The sequence below is a fragment of the Pollachius pollachius genome, assembly GCF_949987615.1.
Source record: "Pollachius pollachius genome assembly, chromosome: 16".
NCBI classification, from domain to species: Eukaryota; Metazoa; Chordata; class Actinopteri; order Gadiformes; family Gadidae; genus Pollachius; species Pollachius pollachius.
In genome coordinates this window covers 3,237,441-3,259,034 of record NC_136949.1, presented here as the reverse complement: position 1 = coordinate 3,259,034, position 21,594 = coordinate 3,237,441, and the positions used below count along the sequence as shown (strand labels likewise).

Genomic DNA, 21,594 nt, shown 5'->3' with positions numbered 1-21,594 from the left:
GTTAGTAGTGTTAGGGTTAGTAAGGTTAGTAGGGTGTGGGTTAGTAGGGGTAGGGTTAGGGTTAGTAGGGTTAGTAGTGGTAGGATTAGCAGGGTTAGTGTTAGAAGGGGTAGGGTTAGAAGGGTTATAACCCTTCTAACCCTACCCCTACTAACCCTGTAGGGTTAGTAGGGGTAGGGTTAGGGTTAGTAGGGTTTGGGGTAGTGTTAGTAGGGGTAGGGTTAGTAGGGGTAGGGTTAGAGTTAGGAGGGTCAGGATTAAAAGGGTTAGGGTTAGGGTTAGTAGGGTTTGGGTTAGTGTTAGTAGGGTTAGGGTTTTAATCTGAAGCTGTGTGCTTTTGCATCTGAAGCTGTGCTCAGCGTTTCAGATGGGTTAAGGTGTGAAGGGTGTAACAGAGTCCACAGGAAGGAGTGAGGACATCAGCCGGACGAAGCCAAATGGGAAAAGGTCCCCAAAACTAATTTACTAATTACTATTAACTAATCTAATATACGGCTCATCTTCAATCAATCAGTCCGAATGAGATGATCGATGTCAAGTTGGATTTCTTCTAAATATATAGATATTAAATCGGCACCAAAAGATCTTCCGTTAAAGCACTGGAGATTATTAGAGCGCATCACTGAATGAACTCTCCATTGTTCGCTCCTCTCTGAGGCGCCACCCCTTATCCCTGTGGCACCCGTGATTGGCTGCACGCCCCGTCCGTCTCCGTACTGGGCGTTGGACCCCGCATCTTATTAGGGACCAGCGAGATTTCTCCATTTTCCAGCTCGTCTGCGGCAACACAGTAACAAACTGGGATTTTTATTACTTCTCTGCACTTGGCGGTATTCCCTGCGATTTGTTAACAATTCATCGCCGCCATTTGGACTGCTTCGCTTTTCTTCTTGCATTTCACTTTCCTGAGGGGAATATCGGCAGAGCTCCACCGAGAAGATCCGCTCAGTCTTTGTTCCTCCGTGGATCGCTCAGCTCTTTGTTGAGGACAGCATGGGAGCGGCTCTCTCCAGGGCGGCGGCGAAGGCAGAGAAGCCGGGAGAAGCAGCAGTGTCTCCGGCAAAAGCCAACGGACAGGTCGGTACCAATTCATGTTGATTAATTAATTAATGTCCATTAATTGTTCATTAATGTTTGATTTACCACCACGTGCCGGTTAATCAATGCTACTGTAGTCCATTTGGGCTTTTGGCTCAAACGCACAGCCGTGCGTAATTGTGGATCGATGGGATGGTTAGAATTTCTTGAATATGAGAGATGGGTTGGATGTTCAATAAAACATCCAACCGGTTTATTGTCAAGTATCAACAGTTGACCGCTTTAATTAAAACCATTGACTAAAGTACAGAAAGCTCGGGTCGACGGCCCACATTAGGATGGCGATCGGGGGGATTGTGCGGTCCTGTCGGGTCGAGTCCAGATCTCTAGTCCTTTGTTAGGCGAAGCTTTTTTAGTTCCAAAGATGAGCAGAGATTCCAATACTGCACTACAGACATTAGTGCCCAGATCACACATGCCACGAAGCATTTGATCAGTGGTTTGGCTTAGAATCCTTCGCTTTATGGACATGAAAAGTTTGATTGAGTAGACAATGGGTGCACCACGCCTTGCGAGGGAGGCTGTGGAGATGCAGCCTCCATCACATAGAGCTGAGGTCGTCCTGCACTTGGTTCCAAGCAACATGGGTCAAAGGAAAACATTACTCTGAAGTGCTTGGTGGTTTTGAGAGTAAAATGCTACTGGGTTCCTAACAAGCGTCTGTGTTTTAACGGGCAGACGCCCGCGCTGGCGCTCCGTCGTGGGGAGCAACCGGGTGGGCATCGACCCCTTGCGATGGAGTCGAGGCACTGCGTTAACATCTCTCGGGAGCCTGCGTTTTTTCTTTCATCGGCCGTGTTGATTGAGACAAGCGAGTTCGCAAGGCTCTCCAAACGCTCGCATAGCGATAGCGAAAAGAGACGATTGAGAATAAACGGGTTGGAAGTTAACGCTGGAATCGACCGAACAGCCGGTTCCTCGCGGTGTGGTGGAGGCAGCAGCGTGGTGTCTACCGCCCCCTGCGGTATGAACCAGGTATTAACCCTGTTTCTGTCTGCAGGAAAACGGCCATGTGAAGGTGAACGGGGACTCCTCCCCAGCAGAGGAGGTGCAGGCCAACGGTAAAGCGGCGGTCGAGGAGGTCCAGAAGGAGGAGGAGGTGACGGCCGAGGTGGCGGCCGCTGCCGAGGCGGTGCCGGCCGCTAACGGCGACAAGGTGGAGGGCGAGGCGGTGGAGGGCGAGGCGGAGGTGAAGGCCGATGAGGCGGCCACGCCCTCCTCCAGCACCGAGACCCCCAAGAAGAAGAAGAAGAGGTTCTCCTTCAAGAAGTCCTTCAAGCTGAGCGGCTTCTCCTTGAGGAAGACCAAGAAGGAGACGGGAGAAGGGGGCGAGGAGGAGGCGGGCGAGGAGGAGGAGGCCAAGAAGGAGGCCGCGGACGGAGGCGAGGAGGAGGCCAAGCCCGCCGAGGGAGAGGCGGCCTCCGCCGTGGACGGAGGAGAGAAGGTGGAGGAGGAGAAGGAGGCCGCCGGCCCCGTCGAGGCTAAACCCGAAGAGGCTGCGGAGAAGCCGGCGGAGAAGCCGGCTGAGGAGCCCAAAGTGGAGGAGGAGGAGGAGGCGGCGGCAGAGGAGGAGGCTGCTCCTGCAGTGGAGGAGGCCCAGAAGGTGGAGGCCCAGACGGAGGCGGCGGCATCGGAGGCGGCGGCGGAGGAGTAAACTCCGGCTACCGGACGACGAATCACAACGACGATGGAAGAAGGGAGACGAAGAAGAGATAATCAAAGAACATTCCCCTGCTGGGGTGACGGGCGACGCCATCTTGGCTGAGGAGGACTTGTCGACCACCAGGGATACTTTAAAGCTTTTCTTTCCTTTTCTTTACGGCCCCATTTCCCCCCCCCCCCCCCCCCTTACACAAAGCCCCCGTGCTCCTGGGGCGGCTTCAGAAACGTACAACAGAAAGTCACACTCTGCCATATTTGTTTTGCGTCAGTATTACTTTCTGATTTCCCTCCTTTTATACAGAAATGTAAAACCTATCAACGTGTATGGAGTGGGCGGGGTAGACGGGTGGGGTAGATGATGGGTGGGGGGGGGGGGGGGAACGGCCAGACTATTACCTAGAGAATAGTCTTAGAGGGCCGCCCAACAACACTAAGACCTTTCAACAACCACTAGACTAGATCCTATCCACCTCCATCAGCGCCACCTTAGCTGTACCTTCAGATCCTAGAAATGCTAAATATGTAAAGGCTGATTTATGACCTTAGGGAGAGAAAAAGTATGTAAGTATGTATAGGCAGGGTGATTTTAACTGTGATTATATGAGTCTTGAATACACACAGGTTTTGTACCGATCAGATTCATCTGGGGAATAAAAACGCGAACCAAGCTGTGAGGGGCGTTACTGTTTATATACTGTGGTAATGTTTTAAATACAGCGACAGCTTTTTCAGTCTTTGACAAAATTTATTAGATGCCATGTTTGTAGCATCGTGTCATTTTTCCTTTTGTAAATACAGGAGAAGCTTTGACCAATTTGACGTAGAGATGGAATGTAACTTTGCTTACAAAAATTGCTATTGAACTCCTCGCTTAAAGGTGTTCTAATTTTCTGTGAGCACACTGAAAGCAAACAATAAATGTGAATAAAATTTGAAAAAAATGTTCTTGGCTTTTATTCCTGGGCGGGAGAAATTAATTGAATCATAAATGGTAGGGTACATTTGTAAGATGAGACTGCCATCTTCCAAATATTGTTGAACGTAAAACATAGAAATATAAGTTGATAACGTTCAAAATAGTCTTGGAATGGAAATGGACCGAACCCAGAAAGACTATACAGGAAACCGCATACATACCGAGACTTAAGCTTTCTTTCAATTAGACCTGCTAGTTACATTGAGCATGCTACATTTTAAAGTCCATCGCACCATTAGTGGTGTTATTATGGGATGCAGTATAGAGCACAACAGTGACCGTCCCCATTTATAACGGCTCCGGTTTAGGAAGTAAATTTCACATTCATTTTCTCGGTTGACTTTCAGAAAAGCCTGGGGACCAAGCCAATTATCCCATAAATCATTGGTAACCATAAGACATTTCTTACACATTTGGAAAAGGTACAAGACTGTACATTATTTTGTGAACGAGTGAAGGAATCACTCGTCCACAAACCATTGGACCATTTCCGACAACTTCCAACCGAAGCGCGCTTCTAGCATATTTTGACCTTTGTCATTATTACAGGGTTTATATTTTTAATACATGTTTTGCAATATATTGTGTGTGTGGATAGTGTTTCATATAGTAGGTATAGTGTTGACATCGACATGATACGGCGCTTGTTCCTAACAGCAATCCCAGCTCGCGAGTCCATCGATGCCGGGTTAGCGTGGTTGCTAAGACACAGCGTATATATAAAGGGCTTTTTAAATGCGAATAAAACATGTTTTTTATACACTTTTCTTTAACTTGTGGCTTCTACAGGAGCATACGCTTCGTTCCAAATCCCTTGGCTCGTGGTAAGTATGCATTTGGACGGTAACGACATAATGGCTTTTTAGCAAACCCTCCTTGCACAATATGAATGGGATTTTCAAATGTCTGCCCACAGAAACGCTTCAAAGGGACGTTTTAGTTTCACCTAATCATACGTCAAATCTGAAACACACACCCGCAACTCAGTTATCACTTCAATGGAGGACCTCTTTTCTAACAACCCACTGCTCACCTCAGATGGTCTGTTCACCTCCTGAACGGCTGATGACCTCATGCTCTGATGGTTGACGTCATTAAGAACACAAACCGCCTGCAAGACATTTCGACCGGGGGCCAGAAGGGGTCAGCAAAACTCCACCATGTATTATAAAGATTAACACGCGCTAGCTAGAGCGTAAATGTAGTCGTTATACTTAAAACACTAGCCAGTGTAGTATACATATTAAAATGTGCTATAATGTTAGTGTAGTTCTACTGAAGACACTAGACAGTGTAGTATAAATATTTACATGCTATAATGTTAATCGTTGCATTTTAATGTCCCTTACTTCCTCATGAATGGAATTAACCAGAAAAAACCTTGAACTTGAAAAGTCTGCAACCGGAGAGACTTTCTGCACAGGAGAAAGAAAGGTTTCAACTTCTTCGGAAAATGTAGACATCTCCATTTTTCTTTCTTTGGATAGATGTTGAAATTCTATAAAAGGGCAGTATTGACCATGTTTAAAGGCCTGGCTCCAAATGGCGTCTCTCCACCCCGATGCTTTACCGACCCCAGTCCGTGCAGCAGGCCTACCCATGATGTGACCTTCAGTCCTCGTCCTTGTTGGGGTGATAAGGGAGCCTAGATGGATCTGTGTGTTGGCTTCTCTCCTTCAGACTACATGATAAGAACCGTACGAGGAGTCGTCTGGGCTCTCACCTGTTCCACTAAAGCAGCGGATCGCCACCTCTCTGGCTCCCCCCGGGGGCGGAGGCTTACACAAAAATAACGTACACAATATTATCAAACCCTTTATTATTAAATGCTAAATATCAACGTTTTTATCAAATTACAGGGCGGTTGCACATCCCGTCTACGCGATCATTTTTACTCATTTTAATAAAACATACATTTATTTTCCAGAAAAGGAAGAGAAATATTTAAAGGTGACATATTATACCACCATTATACCTCGAGTGTGATTAGCCGTTTTGAAAACCTGACTCTTCTGACATCAAAAGTGGGCCAGCACCCTTTAGATGGACTCGCCCACTTGTGATGTCAGAAGAGGCAGATTTTCAAAACGCCTTGTATCAGCTAATCCCGCTCACACCTGGTGGTATAATATGTCACCTTTGACCCTGAGTATTGGGACATCTTAGGGAGTGTGGGAGCAAACCATTTACTTCAATAATAAATATCATGCTTCAGATCTGTAGTGGGCGTTGGGACTTTCAGGAGAGGGACTTTCAAAATAAAAGTCTCCAAAAATCAGGCAGTGCTGGCCGGCTCAGTCTTCACACTGGAGAGAGAACGAACACACACACAAAATAATATGTCTATACAGAAGATTATAATCAGTTATTCATGAATCCATGTCTGAGTCACTAAAAAGTACACTAGTGTAAATGTAAGTACGGTAGATGGGATGTTGTCGTCTGGTTGTGACAGGGTTAATGTGGTTGTGACAGGGTTAATGTGGCTGCAGGTGTTCACCTCTTGGTGTCCATCTTGTCATCAGCTTCTTTCGTTTGGTCCTCTTCCTTGACGTCTGGAGGGAAGAAAAGGTACTGAGAGGCGTTCCTCTGGGTTAGGGTCAGACGGAGACCCAGCTGGGGTCACCCAACACACAACCCCACACATCTAGTATCACCATGACCACCGCCCCTCTGACCCAAGCCCCGCCCACCCCTCTAGGAAGGCCCCGATTGGACCTCGGACTGACCGGGTTTCTTGTCCTCCAGCTCCTCCTCCACTCGGGGTCGCTTGGCTCCCTTCTTGTGATTGGCTGCGTTCCTCCTAGCTCCTCCCTCTCCCTCGTCCTCAGAGTCGGAGAACTCCTCGTCACACACAATCCTTTTGTCTGAGGCGCGGACTGCGCGCACGCACACACACACACACACACACACACACACAGACACACACACAGACACACACACACAAGGCATCAGAATGCAGCTGTAGGAGGAGAAGACCCTAAAGTTGGCCCTCAGAGACTCAGGGGGCCCTCGGAGACACTGAGGGCCCTCAAAGATGAAGCGAGGCTCACTGGACACGCGTGTGTCGGGGTCGTCTGCGTCCTCGTCCACGATGTCGTCGGGGATGGCGTCCTCTGGCACCGCCTGCATCTGAACGCCCGGCGCGTGGGGCAGCATCCGCAGGTTCTCAAACAACCGCTGCCTGCAGGAGCCAATCACAACACCCGGATCAAAACCGTTGTCTGCAGGTTCCAATCACAACGCCCGGATCACAACCGCTGCCTGCAGGAGCCAATCAAAACGCCCGGATCACAACCGCTGCCTGCAGGAGCCAATCACAATGCCCGGATCAAAACCGCTGCCTGCAGGAGCCAATCACAACGCCCAGATCACAACTGCTGCCTGCAGGATACAATAGCTGTGTTCGAAATCGTTCCCTATTCACTCACTCACTATGCCTATATAGTGTTCATGATATAGTGCACTGTATAGGGAGCGAACAAACGAGAATTCGGACACTACGCTGAACATTAGTGCATGAAATGAACCACTGAGAATTCGAACACCACTACAAAATGGCGAGCACCCTATATAGTGCATTATATCCGTGATAGGGAACGATTTCGAACACAGCTAGAGACAACTCCTGAACTATACCCAAGATGTTCAACCAATCAAATGCTGATGTTATCGTACCACTAATGGGTCCCATGCTATGGTCCTAAACATTGTGACCCTAACAGAAGCCGCTGGACGAGCTCTGATACCATCAGAGGAACCGGAGCCTCACTTGATCTTGTCCGTGTACTCGGTCGTGTTCTGGTTGGTCATGTTGGACGGGCTGATGTGCAGCTTGAAGTCCGGTCCGAAGTACTCAAAGTAGTCGTTGTACGGGAGTTCTGGAGACAGACAGAACCTCGTTAGCTCAGGAGACACAGAACCTCGTTAGCTCAGGTGAAACAGAACCTCGTTAGCTCAGGGGAAACAGAACCTCGTTAGCTCAGGGGAAACAGAAACTCGTTAGTTCACGAGACACAGAACCTCGTTAGTTCACGAGACACAGAACCTCGTTAGCTCAGAGAGAGACGCATTAGCAGAGCCGTGAAAAAAACCAGGAGCCGCGAATGGACCAATCCGGTCGCTGTCCGCCCCGGAGAGGATGCTTCGAGGCCACAACACTGGTCTGAAGCAGAACTCGGGCCATTTAAACGATCTACATAGCAGATTATAAGGCGGGCTTCCATCTATTATGGGATGTTGATGGACCCACCGTCTGGGATCTCGGTATCCAGGGCGACGGCCGTCTCGTAGGTCCAGCAGCGTGCCACGTTCCTGATGGTGTAGCCCCCGCCCCCCAGCATCAGCATGGGCAGGTTGAACGACTTCATATACTCCACACAGCGGGCGTGGCCTGGGGGGTGCACCGCACAGGGGGAGTCAGACACACACAGGGGGGGTCAGACACACACAGGGGGGGTCAGACACACACAGGGGGGGGTCAGACACACACAGGGGGGGTCAGACACACACAGGGGGGGGGTCAGACACACACAGGGGGAGTCAGACACACACAGGGGGGGTCAGACACACACAGGGGGGGTCAGACACACACAGGGGGAGTCAGACACACACAGGGGGGGTCAGACACACACAGGGGGAGTCAGACACACACAGGGGGAGTCAGACACACACAGGGGGGGGTCAGACACACACAGGGGGGGGTCAGACACACACAGGGGGGGTCAGACACACACAGGGGGAGTCAGACACACACAGGGGGAGTCAGACACACACAGGGGGGGTCAGACACACACAGGGGGGGTCAGACAGACACAGGGGGGGTCAGACACACACAGGGGGGGTCAGACACACACAGGGGGGGTCAGACAGACACAGGGGGGGTCAGACACACACAGGGGGAGTCAGACACACACAGGGGGGGTCAGAGTGGCCCCCCAGAGAGCCATCTGGGGCCCCCAGAGCAGCCAGGGGCCCCCAGAGCCGTCCGGGGCCCCCAGATCGGCCAAGGGCCGTCCGGGGCCCCCAGAGCCGTCCGGGGCCCCCAGAGCCGTCCGTGGCCCCAAGAGCGGCCCGGGGCCCCAAGAGCGGCCCGGGGCCCCAAGAGCGGCCCGGGGCCCCCAGCAGTCCAGGTCAGTGCTTACCCCGGATGGACAGGTTGAAGCAGCCCAGACGGTCTCCAGAGAGCGAGTCGGCCCCACACTGCAGCACCACCGCACTGGGCTGGTACATCTCCATCACCTTGGCCATCACCTACACCCACCACCCCACCCACATGTTAACATCAGCTACACCCAACACCCCACCCACATGTTAACATCACCCCACCCACATGTAACATCACCTACACCCACCACCCCACCCACATGTTAACATCAGCTACACCCAACACCCCACCCACATGTTAACATCACCCCACCCACATGTAACATCACCTACACCCAACACCCCACCCACATGTTAACATCAGCTACACCCAACACCCCACCCACATGTTAACATCACCTACACCCAACACCCCACCCAGATGTTAACATCAGCTACACCCAACACCCCACCCACATGTTAACATCAGCTACACCCAACACCCCACCCACATGTTAACATCATTTACACCCAACCCAGGTCCGGGCCTGCAGACCGGGGGGATCTGGATTTGGACTAGTACTAGAGCCCCCCCCCTCCCACTTGGACCAGTACTAGCCCCCCCATTTGGACTAGTACTGGACCCCCCCGCCCCCGCTAGGACTAGCACCCCCCCCCAGGAGGTCCTACTCACGGGTTTGAAGATCTGCTCGTAGGACAGGTCATCGATGCCGTCCCTCAGGGGGAAGTTGACAGCGTAGTACTTCCCCTTCCCTGCTCCAATGTCCTGAGAGAGGAGGCGGGACCGCGGGAGGCCAATCAGGATCAGTTATGCTCTACAGGTCAAGGCCTTCGTACCAATCAAAGAAGATCTACTCAGTCCAGGTGGACTCCAAGAACGGAATAATGCAACAGAGGAGCAATGATGTATAATACAGTGAATCAAAGCGCTGGACGCCTCGTTCACCTCCTATTTCGGGTAACTCTGGATTGGTTCAGATTCAAATCCCTTACCCCGATACACTGATTTATATGATTTACATTTATAATACGCTGTTCAGACCAGCCTCAAAGCGCTCCAGTCAATGCAGCACATTCAGCCATTCGTTCACACATGAAGCCTACGGAACACTTTTATACACAGGGCTCTTATTATGAAGAGCAGTAGCAGGGACCCACCCGCAGGTCGCCGGTGCCGGGGAAGTACTCCCCGTACTTGTGGAAGGAGACGGTCATGACGCGGTCGGTGGTGTAGAAGGCCTCCTCCACGCCGTCGCCGTGGTGGATGTCGATGTCGATGTACAGCACCCTCTGGTGGTATCTGAGGGCAGCACAGGAACACGCTGAAGGGTCTACTGTTCCTTATTGCTCTATCAGAGGTCGGAAACCTTTTCTTAGTAGAGGGCCATTTTGGGTTGGGAATGGGGTGTGGAATAGGCCACTAAGTTACTTTAGCAATTAAATAGCCTGTATAGGCATGGTCACCAATTTCAGTTCATGCAATTGAAATAAAACATAGGCTACAAAGCAAGCGACTTTATTTTATTTTAGTGGATGTTATATCCAACAAGACATGAGGGAGGAGAGCAGGGGCCGCCGACCCCTGCTCTAGACACAGACCCCTAGTCCTGGTCCACCCTGGGGGACCCCTAGTCCTGGGGACCCCTAGTCCCCAGGACCACCCTGGGGGACCCCTAGTCCGGGGGGACGCAGCAGGCCTCACTTGAGCAGCTCCAGGATGGCCAGCACGATGTCGTTGACGTAGCAGAACCCCGAGGCCTCCGACTTCTTGGCGTGGTGGAGGCCGCCCGCCCAGTTGATGGCGATGTCCGTCTGCTGTCGGTTCAGCTTCACCGCCCCCGCTGGAGAGAACACAACCCCTCCCGCTGTCATACACTTCCCCTCGGGATACACCTCCCCTCGGGATACACCTCCCCTCGGGATACACCTCCCCTCGGGATACACCTCCCCTTGTGAAGCGGGACACTATTTAAGGAACGAGCCAGGAAGGGGAGAGGGGATTCACTGATCATGCAGCGCGACTCTCGGCATGTCGTGGATCGACCACATAATGGTCCCACGGACCGGCCGAGGCCAGGCTCGCTGTGGTCATAGCTTAATGCAGGAGTCCCACAGCCTTCCCTCTAGTGGTCAGAAATGAGATGATATGGGTTTTACAAAAACAAACGTCCCCATCATTGAGAAAACACCAAGCTGTCCTCAATGTACTGATCAGCATGGGCCGCTCAATGCAAGGCAGATGACAGCTCCGCTTCATGGATACTGCCCAGTAGATGGGTCCAGAAGGGGCTGTATGTCATGGGACCTTTAAAAGGTCCCATGACATGCCACCAGGTGTGGGCTGATTAGCCGCTACAAGCCGTTTTGGAAATCTGTCTCTTATGACATCACAGGTGGGCGTGTCCACCTAGATGTGTGCTGGATAGATCAGACCGCCAGCCTACCCGGTGCACTGTAGCAAACGTTGCTCATCTATCCGTCACACATCTAGGTGGACACGCCCACCCGGGATGTCACAAGGGGCAGATTTCCAAAACGGCTTGTAGCGGCTAATCAGCCCACACCTGTTGGCATGCCATGGGACCTTTAAGGCGGCCGCCTTAACCATACAGTGCTGGGGGAAACACTGGATGAATAACAACTGCATGCTGTGATTCACTCACCAGCGGAGCCTCCCGAAGACAGCTGGCAGAACTCGTACAGGCCGTCGAACACGGGGCAGTCCTCCCCCACGTTGACTGGAGGGACACAGGAAGGCAGAATACTACTGTAATATACCGTACGCCGTACTGTAGACTGTAGTATAATATACTGTACTGTAGGCTGTTATACAATATATTGTATACTGTACTGTAGTACAATATGCTGTACTGTAGTATAATATAGTGTACACTGTACTGTACTGTAGAAAACTGATGCAGTACACCCCAGCTAGCCCACACACAGAGTGTGTGCTGCTCAGTAACGCGTCTCTCTGATTGGCTGCTGTAGGCAGTGGAACCTTCTAGCGCTCCCTCAGTGTTGAAACTCGCTCAGCGATGCTCATGTTGTTAGCGGTCCGTTAGCTCACGCGTGGGTTGGTTTCTTGGGATGATGCTAGTCAGCTAGCAGTTGTCTTTTGCGAATTATATATGAATTATAGTTAGCAAGAGTTGGCCAGCAGTTGGTTTTTGTGACGGATATACGATAGCTAGCGTGAATTAGCTTACAGCGCTGCATCTGCTTGCTGTACTCAGACATGTTGTCCGGCCGGATGGACTTGAGGAACTTTATGTAGTCGTCGCTGTGGTACTTGGTCATCTCCTCCAGCGTGGCTTTGTGCGGTCGCTGGATCACAAAACAAACCGTTAGTAGATTCTATATTCATTATTCTATTGACTCAAACACATTCTATCTAGAGTGACTTAAGAATGATCAAGCGATGTGTCTGCAGGTAGACAGGTCGTTGAGGAGCAGGTAGGGGTTAGACAGTGCAGAGACAGGTCGTTAAGGAGCAGGTAGGGGTTAGACAGTACAGAGACAGGTCGTTAAGGAGCAGGTAGGGGTTAGACAGTACAGAGACAGGTCGTTAAGGAGCAGGTAGGGGTTAGACAGTACAGAGACAGGTCGTTGAGGAGCAGGTAGGGGTTAGACCGTAAGACAGGTCGTTAAGGAGCAGGTAGGGGTTAGACAGTACAGAGACAGGTCATTGAGGAGCAGGTAGGGGTTAGACAGTACAGACAGGACATTAAGGAGCAGGTAGGGGTTAGACAGTACGGAGACAGGTCATTTAGGAGCAGGTAGGGGTTAGACAGTACAGAGACAGGTCATTAAGGAGCAGGTAGGGGTTAGACAGTACAGAGACAGGTCGTTAAGAAGCAGGTAGGGGTCAGAGGGCTAGCACTCAGGGATGCCTACAGGTAGACTGGACACTGGGGGTCGAACACATGACGTCTCGGAAGCCAAACACCCTAGCCAGAACACGTGTTACGTGGATTAACCCACGGTATCAGGGCAGAAAGGCATCAAATAGAGGGACTCACGTAGATCTCCATCTTCCTGTAGAGGCCGTAGTTCAGCAGCAGGTTGTGGGTCATGCGGATGCGGTGCGGTTTCATGGGGTGTCCCTGTCCGTAGTAGTAGTTCCCCATGTCGCCTTCAAACAGCAGCCGGACAAAACCACACTTTCACAAACATCCTCGACCATGATGGCTCTCTGCCCAGGCTTCAAACCCTGCCCACGGACTAACATTAATATCCGTTAGGGTTAGCAGTCATATCTGTGTGGTGGACATATGATACAGGACACATCGCTCTAACCATAAAAGTGTATTGAGTGTAATAACAAGGAAAACCCTTATTTTCTGTTGACGTCATCGGTCGTTGTCAACACATCATCCCTTCTTTAATGATAGTAATAGCAGTCAAGGTTTAAATCAGATAAATGATGATGAAGGGGAGTGTAAATGTCAACATGTGTGTTACATGTTATGAAGAAGAGTTGGCCGACTTAGCTTGTAAGCTAAGTGCTATTAGCATTCCCCAATCAGCCCCACTAGCACGACGGCTGACCAGCATGACCCTGAACCTGGACCCGCAGGATACTGTTCGGGTCCCGACACAGAAACATCTCCTACCGTCGTAGTAGTAGCACACCTTCTTCTTTGTCCCCCCCGCGGTGCTGAGCGCCATGTTTATCTCAGCTTCTTCCCGAACTGACGCTCAAACTGAGCGGCGGGGATAGATGACGACACAGGGGAGGAGTGGGAGGGGCATACGGTGACGTAGAGCGTGGTGGCACCGCCCCCTGCAAAAAACCGTTCGTTTTTCAAAAGCTTGTGTTTTTATTTCATAGCCCAACTTTATGCCTTCTATGCTTACAACCTATTGCTTACAGTCCATAGTTTAACAAAACAAATCAGTGTTATACAGTCCATGGGTCAAGTCTATTTTGAAAGGTTCAAATCTATTCTGAACAGTATGTGGTACAAATGTAGATCTATTGTAGGCTATTGCCACCTGAGTTTGACATCACCTAAATAACCTGAATATTAGGCTAATCTATTCATTAGCGAAAAGATAAACACAACTAATGAAATTATATATAACGAAACTACCCTTTAAACAACATTAGTATATAAACCACAATACATGACAATACGTGACACAAGCAATATCAAACTTGTAGATTTCCCGATAATATAAAGGTTCAATGAAATAAAATGATACTATTCCAATCAGCACTAGATGTCAGCATCAGCTCCTATAACATCTGCACAATTCACAAAACCGTTATTAGAACTACACATTAACCTTAGAACTAAATTCAGGGGAGAGCGCGAACGCAGTCCTCCGCTACTATAAACTATACAGCCGAGATTCTCACATTTGAGGAATTCGCACGGGTCAGCACAGTCGAAGTGCAATGGCAAAGCCTGACCCTGGGAGAACCACATTTATGATCATGGTATCTCCCCATCCAGGAAAGTATGCCTTGTACAGGGCTCTCGTGCTGTACTGATTCTCCCACATAAGAGTCTACGTCATGGTGCTAACATTTTATTGACAACATTACAAAAAACGCCTTGACCGACAAATTACAATCAGTCTAATGGTATCCAGCAGAAATAATTCAACCACAAATGACCGTTAACGTAATAAATGAAAGTATAACCTGTATCATGCACTGCAGTGTTCTTCTTCAGGGATTTCCAAAATATAATAGCCTTGATGGGGCCACACTGCCCTCTACAGGTGTATTGAGGAATCTAGTCTAGAATCGACATGTCCAACATGCACGACCAACAACAATCTTAGCCTCGTCGTTTTTTCTACAAACCAAATGCAATGAAGGCCACCTTTTTGATGAAGATAATGTGCTTGTTGTTTTTGTGGTTCTGAATGTCAATTATTAGTTGCAAAACAAGCACTATGTTATTATGCATCATATAATTCTTCCTCCTTACTTTCAGTAAGTATCTCCCACTACATTGTTCCAGGTATAAAAAATTAGCCCATGCAAAGAAATGCAATCATAAGAACCGTGCACCACTTTTGAAATTTGAAACACGTTTTTATTTTTAATATTTACAATAAAATTATTTAAAATATTAAGTGATTGGGGAGAAAACGCTAACCTCAACCATTCCAAACTGGAGCAACTCAGGGTGGTCAATATTGGTACCCGTGTAAAGATCTGTTATTCTCTAATAGTGCTACAACACCATTTAATATGCTGTAGACCAGGGGTCAGCAACCTTTTCAACATTCAGTGCCAGTTTGACATTTTCTCGTTAATGAGTGTGCCTTAAGCAACAATATATTAAAAATTAAGCTGAATTATGACACAGCGACCAAAAACATTTCCAGAAGACCTGGAATTGTACTATTTCCATATAGTCCACAATCATGCATGAACATTTTAATGTTTTTTGGTTGTTATATTTGCAACATGGGCTTACAAATAATGATTACATATGTCCCATCTTAAAACACCATTCTCAGAAACTCATTCAAAAACATATTTGCACTGTGAGAAATGTAAAAAACGAGAATATATGAGAATGTTGGAACCATCCACATTAATATCTTTAAGACATGTACAGCTTTGCAATACCATGTGAAGGCGATGCACTTGCCTATTTTAAATACGTTCTTCTCCATTACTCACAACATAGGTTTAAAAACTATTTATTGATCCCATTTCAGAACACTGCTTTCTGTAACTAATTTAAACATATTTGCACTGGGAGGAAATGCCCAAAACAGAATAAAGGGCAAAAAAAAATCGGTAGTAATGATTATACTGCCGCATTGTGCTGTGAATTTTTTAAATAATAATAACAATTTTTTATTTTTTTTATTTATTTTTTTTCAAGTGTGCCAATGATTATGCTGCCCCGTGCCAGTGGTGGCACGCGTGCCTAGGGTTGCCGACCCCTGCTCTAGATTCTAGATACACATTAGCTTTACACTATAGATTCTAGACACACGTTATAACTTTAGATTTAGATACACGTTAACTTTACAATCTAGATTCTAGATACGCACTTACCCTTCTCTAGATACTAGATACACGTTAACTTTCCGCTCTAGGTACTAGAAAGACCTTAACTTTACACTCTGATTCTGGATACAAGTTAACTTTGCACTCTAGGTTCTAGGTACAACTTCACTTTACACCCACTCTAGATTCTAGATACACTTTAACTTTACACTCTAGATTCTAGACACATTAACTTTACCCTCTAGATTCTAGATACACTTTAACTTTACACTCTAGATTCTAGACACATTAACTTTACCCTCTAGATTCTAGATACACTTTAACTTTACACTCTAGATTCTAGACACGTTAACTTTACCCTCTAGATTCTAGATACACTTTAACTTTTCGTTCTAGGTTCTAGATACAGCCCTAAGTGGATATACTTGACCTTGGTGTGATGTCCAAGTTGAAGATCTTCTCCTGCTTCTGCTCCAATGTTGGTGAAAAACATCAATTCAGAGTTCGGCACGAGCAGATTTAAATGTTCTTTTATTAAAACATTTTTTTAACAACACACTTATGATACAGAGTGAATATTTTCAAATAAACTGACATACTTCCACCCTGACCGGATGAGGAAGTTTAGTAGTGCCGCTTTATCTTAGCCAAGTGACTGAAAGGCCAAACATCTGAGTACCAAAGCTAAGTACATCAAAAAGCGACAAAGTTACGAAACAAGTGTTGAGTCTTCCAAGCCTCAAAAAACTTGCGTACATGATTTTGATGTCTAAAGTTAGACTCTTTTGTCACTTAACTTGTGGCCGATGGGCAACACAGAACATAACAGCAGCCATCCATGGAAATGAATTGCAAGTGGGGTAAAACAGATTGAGATAACTTTGTGTCGACAGGCAGGACGCCCTCAGCTCACCTTAGCCATGGAAACGCTGGTGCATGCACAAATGAATCGTTAAAACAAGAAAACGATACAAAATAATGTTTACATTTTCCACTTACCGATTCACTGTGACTTTTCATTGGGAATTACGACTTTTTTAAAAGCTGTTAAGCATCATAACATGAATGTCAGCGAATGCTTGTCTTTCAGAAAGCAGTCAAAGATCAGAATCTCTTTCGCATTCCAGACCCATTCAGTTTTCCCAACAGTGGACGAAGACGGAGACCACGACTTTATTCACGGTTCAATAGAAGCTTTGCGTCAAAACCTCTTGCCACCTTCACCCAACGTAAACAAAAAAAAAATAAAGTCCCCCAAAGTGATTTTCTTTTAATATTTGGTCACTGCTGCAACGACAAACCCAGTCAAAGTGCTTAATCCTCCTGATGTCCGTCCATGGCGTGGCCGGCGGTGTTCCCCTCCGGAGGGTCAGGGCCAGTCGAAGGTCCGCCCTGTGATCTGGTAGAACTTCTGGTTGAACGGGTGGAAGAAGCGCTGCAGCTTCTCCACCACGGAGGCGTCCACGGCGGGGTGCGTGCGGCCCTTGCTGCCCGCCAGGCACTTGTTGAACAGCAGGCTGAAGCGCAGGCAGTAGAAGCCGCGCGTGGCGTTGAAGTACAGGTTGGAGCGGCTGATGGCCGCCGGCAGGTGGAGGAAGCGCTCCACCAGCTGCAGCTCGGGCAGCGGGTCGCTGATCAGCCGGTCCCCGTCCACCACGTGGAACTGCTCCGCGGGGAAGAAGTGCAGCCAGCGCTCCAGGTGGTGGGTGTAGATGCTGGTGCGCACCGCCTTGTACTTGGTGTTCACCTCGCAGGTGGCCTCGTCCACCGCCAGCTCCTCGAACTTGCGGTAGGTCTTGTTCTTGCGCTCCTTGCCCTCCAGGACCTGCGTGTAGTCGGACACGGCCCGGGTTGTGGGCTCACGCACGATCACCAGCAGCTTGATGGAGGAGTTCATCTTGAAGATACGCTCGGGAACCTGGGAGGAGATTAGGTATTGGATAGAGCCAGAGGACCTAGAAACTAAAGATCTAAAGAGGACCTAGAAACTAAAGACCTAAAGAGGTGAGGACCTAGAAACTAAAGACCTAAAGAGGTGAGGACCTAGAAACTAAAGATCTAAAGAGGACCTAGAAACTAAAGACCTAAAGAGGTGAGGACCTAGAAACTAAAGACCTAAAGAGGTGAGGACCTAGAAACTAAAGATCTAAAGAGGACCTAGAAACTAAAGACCTAAAGAGGTGAGGACCTAGAAACTAAAGACCTAAAGAGGTGAGGACCTAGAAACAAAAGACATAAAGAGGTGAGGACCTAAAAACTAAAGACGTAAAGAAGAGAGGACCTAAAAACTAAAGACCTAAAGAGGTGAGGACCTAGAAACTAAAGACCTAAAGAAGTGAGGACCTAGACACTAAAAACCTAAAGAAGTGAGGACCTAAAAACTAAAGACGTAAAGAAGAGAGGACCTAAAAAGTAAAGACGTAAAGAAGAGAGGACCTAAAAACTAAAGACCTAAAGAAGTGAGGATCTAGAAACTAAAGACGTAAAGAAGTCAGCACCTAAAAATGAAAGACCTAAAGAATTGTGGACCTAAAGAATCCGGACTTAAATAAGTGAGGACCAAAAAAGAAAAGACCCACCTCCTCTGTGATGAAGTATGCAGGGCTCTTCTCGATGGTGATCTGGTGGGGGAAGGAAAAGGGCATTTTGCCGCGGTACCAGTCGATGCCACGCGCATAGTTCTGGTCGTTGTCGAAGAAGTGGATCTCCTGCGAGGCCTTGACCACCGCAGGGTGCAGGTTGAGCATCTCCAGCAGAGCGCGCGTGCCCCCCTTGCGGACGCCCACGATGAGGGCGCGAGGGAGCTGCTGCACCGGCGCGTGGAGGTGCACCTGCTCTGGATCATGGAGGTGCACCTTCTCTGGATCATGGAGGTGCACCTGCTCTGGATCATGGAGGTGCACCTTCTCTGGATCATGGAGGTGCACCTTCTCTGGATCATGGAGGTGCACCTGCTCTGGATCTCGGAGGTGCACCTTCTCTGGATCATGGAGGTGCACCTTCTCTGGATCATGGAGGTGCACCTTCTCTGGATCATGGAGGTGCACCTGCTCCGGATCTCGGAGGTGCACCTGTTCCGGCGTGCCGTTGCCCTTGCGCAGCTCATGCAGCAGCAGAACGCGCTTGAACTGCAGCGAGCGCAGCAGGATCTGCCCCGCATCGGGGGGGCGCAGACTGCCGTCCAGGGGGCAGGTGGGCTGCAGTCTGTGGGGGGAGACACAGGGAGACCAAGGAGGGTGCAGTGGTTAGCACCTGCACCCCCCTGAAGACCCGAGGCATGGGTCAGCTGTGTTAGGCTAGGGTTCATTATTGTTGATATGGGAGGATTGATCCGTGCATGTTTTGAATGATACATGTTGTATGTTATAGTACGTTTTGCATACATGTTGTATGTTAAAGTATGTTTTGTATACATGTTGTATGTTAAAGTATGTTTTGTAATGCTACTTGTTGTATGTATGTTATAGTGATTCATATAGATATTGTATATTATAGTATGATTTGTATTGCTACACGTTGTAAATTAAAGTATGTTTCGTAGACATGTATGTTATAGTATGTTTTTCATTGCTACATGTTGTATGTTATAGTATGTTTTTTATTGCTACATGTTGAATGTTATCGGATGTTTTGTACACATGTTGTATGTTCCAGTATGTTTTGTATTGCTACATGTTGTATGTTATAGTATATTTTGTCTACATGTTGTATGTTCCAGTATGTTTTGTATTGCTACATGTTGTATGTTATAGTATATTTTGTCTACATGTTGTATGTTCCAGTATGTTTTGTATTGCTACATGTTGTATGTTATAGAATATTTTGTCTACATGTTGTATGTTCCAGTATGTTTTGTATTGCTACATGTTGTATGTTATAGTATATTTTGTACACATGTTGTATGTTATAGTATGTTTTGTCTACATGTTGTATGTAATAGCATGTTTTGTACATATGTTGTATGTTATAGTATATTTTGTCTACATGTTGTATGTTCCAGTATGTTTTGTATTGCTACATGTTGTATGTTATAGTATATTTTGTCTACATGTTGTATGTTCCAGTATGTTTTGTATTGCTACGTGTTGTATGTTATAGTATATTTTGTCTACATGTTGTATGTTCCAGTATTTTTTGTATTGCTACATGTTGTATGTTATAGTATATTTTGTCTACATGTTGCGCGTTCTAGTATGCATTGTCGTACATTATGGTATGTTCCTGTATGTTCCGTAGCCACGTCGTATGTTCTGATGTTGTTGTGCTCAGCAAGGTGCATGAGGTCCCGGACCCCCACCTGTCCAGAGAGCCCACCCGGACCACCAGGTACAGCAAGCTGCCCACGGCCAGACTCCCCAAGACCAGGAGCTTCTGTCTCAGCAGCGCCTGTTGTTGGAGCAGCATGGCCCTCCATCTACCTTCAGGACGCACACGTCAGCCTGCACACACACACGCACACACACACACATGCACGGATACATGCACATATCAGAGTGGTACATAAGAGCGGCCACTAGGAGGCGCTGGGACACAGAACCGCCGGGTCTCCGTGATGACCAGACCCCTGAACTAGAACCTTCCTCTGGTGTTCCATCGAGGCCGGTCCCTTTCTACAGCGTTCCCTAACTGTTCTGTTTTCCATGGGAAGCCTGAAGGTGTGTCTTCCATCACACTCAAGAGTTTAAACTCTCAAACTCTGATCCTCCCTCTCCTGCCCTCTGAGTGGTGGACCGCCCTGGGAGATGAATGGGTGAGACTGGATTGTGTTCATCCAGCAGATGGAATAAACATCAGATCCACAACCCCCTCCCCCGGCCATCCCTCATCCTGTCACCCCCCCCCCCCCCCCCCCCCCCCCCCCCTACACACACACTTAGAGCCACTGAGCCACACCAGACCCCACACAAGATCTCTTTCTTTAATTAGAGTAACTGGATTACCGAAGGAGCACGTCTACTTTTAGGATTACGTTTTGATGTTCGACTTTGACCAGAAGACCTCAGGCCAAGACCCCGACCAGGGCAAGGTAGCATTAAGCAGATAGACGTAGTGAGACAGCCAGCAGGGCTATATCACCCACTAGAGAGAGAGAGAGAGAACGAGAGAGAGAGAGAGAGAGAGAGAGAGAGAGTGAGAGAGAGAGAGAGAGAGAACGAAGAGAGAGAGAGAGAGAGAGAGAGAGAGAGAGAACGAGAGAGAGAGAGAGAGAGAGAGAACGAGAGAGAGAGAGAGAACGAGAGAGAGAGAGAGAGAGAGAGAGAGAGAGAGAGAACGAGAGAGAGAGAGAGAGAGATTCATTGTTGTTATTGATCTCAGCTTGGTGCAGGAGGCCCCGCCCCCTTGGCTCCCCAGCGGCACACCTTCAACTGGTGGCCATTTTGGATATAACACATACATTATTCATCATGGAACCCACTGACATAGACACACACATACACACACACAGATGCAAACACACCCACATGTCCCCAGTCTGTCCCCAGTCTGTCCCCAGTCGTCATTGTTCACCATCTCCGCCCCAGCAGTAGTGGTGTGGAGGCTAACTATCTTAGCACAAGGACCCGTTTCCATTTAATAAGGTTAGGTGCTCCAATCGGCTCCTTTGTGAAGGGCTGTGTGTGTGTGTGTGTGTGTGTGTGTGTGTGTGTGTGTGTGTGTGTGTCTTCGTCTATGAGAAACAGCATGTGGGTGTGCGACCCAGCTTGGCAGACAGACATGCAGACAGACAGCTGGACAGACAGGGAGACATGCAGGCAGACAGACTGCT

General features: G+C 48.3%; 3 protein-coding genes across 3 annotated transcripts; 1 reads left to right on the top strand and 2 right to left on the bottom strand.

Annotated features, from left to right (window-relative positions):
• The first annotated feature begins 781 nt into the window (after positions 1-781).
• marcksa (myristoylated alanine-rich protein kinase C substrate a) lies at positions 782-3,680 on the top strand. The gene is made up of 2 exons (XM_079753560.1): positions 782-1,077; positions 2,099-3,680. Exons 1-2 carry the CDS (start codon positions 994-996, stop codon positions 2,750-2,752), a joined length of 738 nt encoding a protein of 245 aa, XP_079609686.1. The 5' UTR covers positions 782-993; the 3' UTR covers positions 2,753-3,680.
• A 1,858-nt stretch (positions 3,681-5,538) lies between these two features.
• LOC307087982 (putative histone deacetylase 1-B) lies at positions 5,539-13,568 on the bottom strand. Its single transcript, XM_079753706.1, has 14 exons — positions 13,459-13,568; positions 12,865-12,977; positions 12,052-12,169; positions 11,506-11,580; positions 10,545-10,683; positions 10,001-10,142; positions 9,516-9,608; positions 8,881-8,989; positions 7,989-8,129; positions 7,509-7,617; positions 6,790-6,920; positions 6,466-6,615; positions 6,237-6,291; positions 5,539-6,042 (listed from the first exon to the last, which is right to left on the bottom strand). The coding sequence occupies exons 1-14, from the start codon at positions 13,511-13,513 to the stop codon at positions 6,012-6,014; spliced, it is 1,461 nt and encodes a 486-aa protein (XP_079609832.1). The 5' UTR covers positions 13,514-13,568; the 3' UTR covers positions 5,539-6,011.
• A 3,628-nt stretch (positions 13,569-17,196) lies between these two features.
• Positions 17,197-20,231, bottom strand: LOC307087746 (heparan sulfate glucosamine 3-O-sulfotransferase 5-like; the record flags this gene model as incomplete). Its single annotated transcript, XM_079753386.1, has 4 exons — positions 17,197-17,745; positions 18,407-18,658; positions 18,899-19,031; positions 20,125-20,231. 4 exons carry the CDS (start codon positions 20,229-20,231, stop codon positions 17,197-17,199), a joined length of 1,041 nt encoding a protein of 346 aa, XP_079609512.1.
• Positions 20,232-21,594: the final 1,363 nt, after the last annotated feature.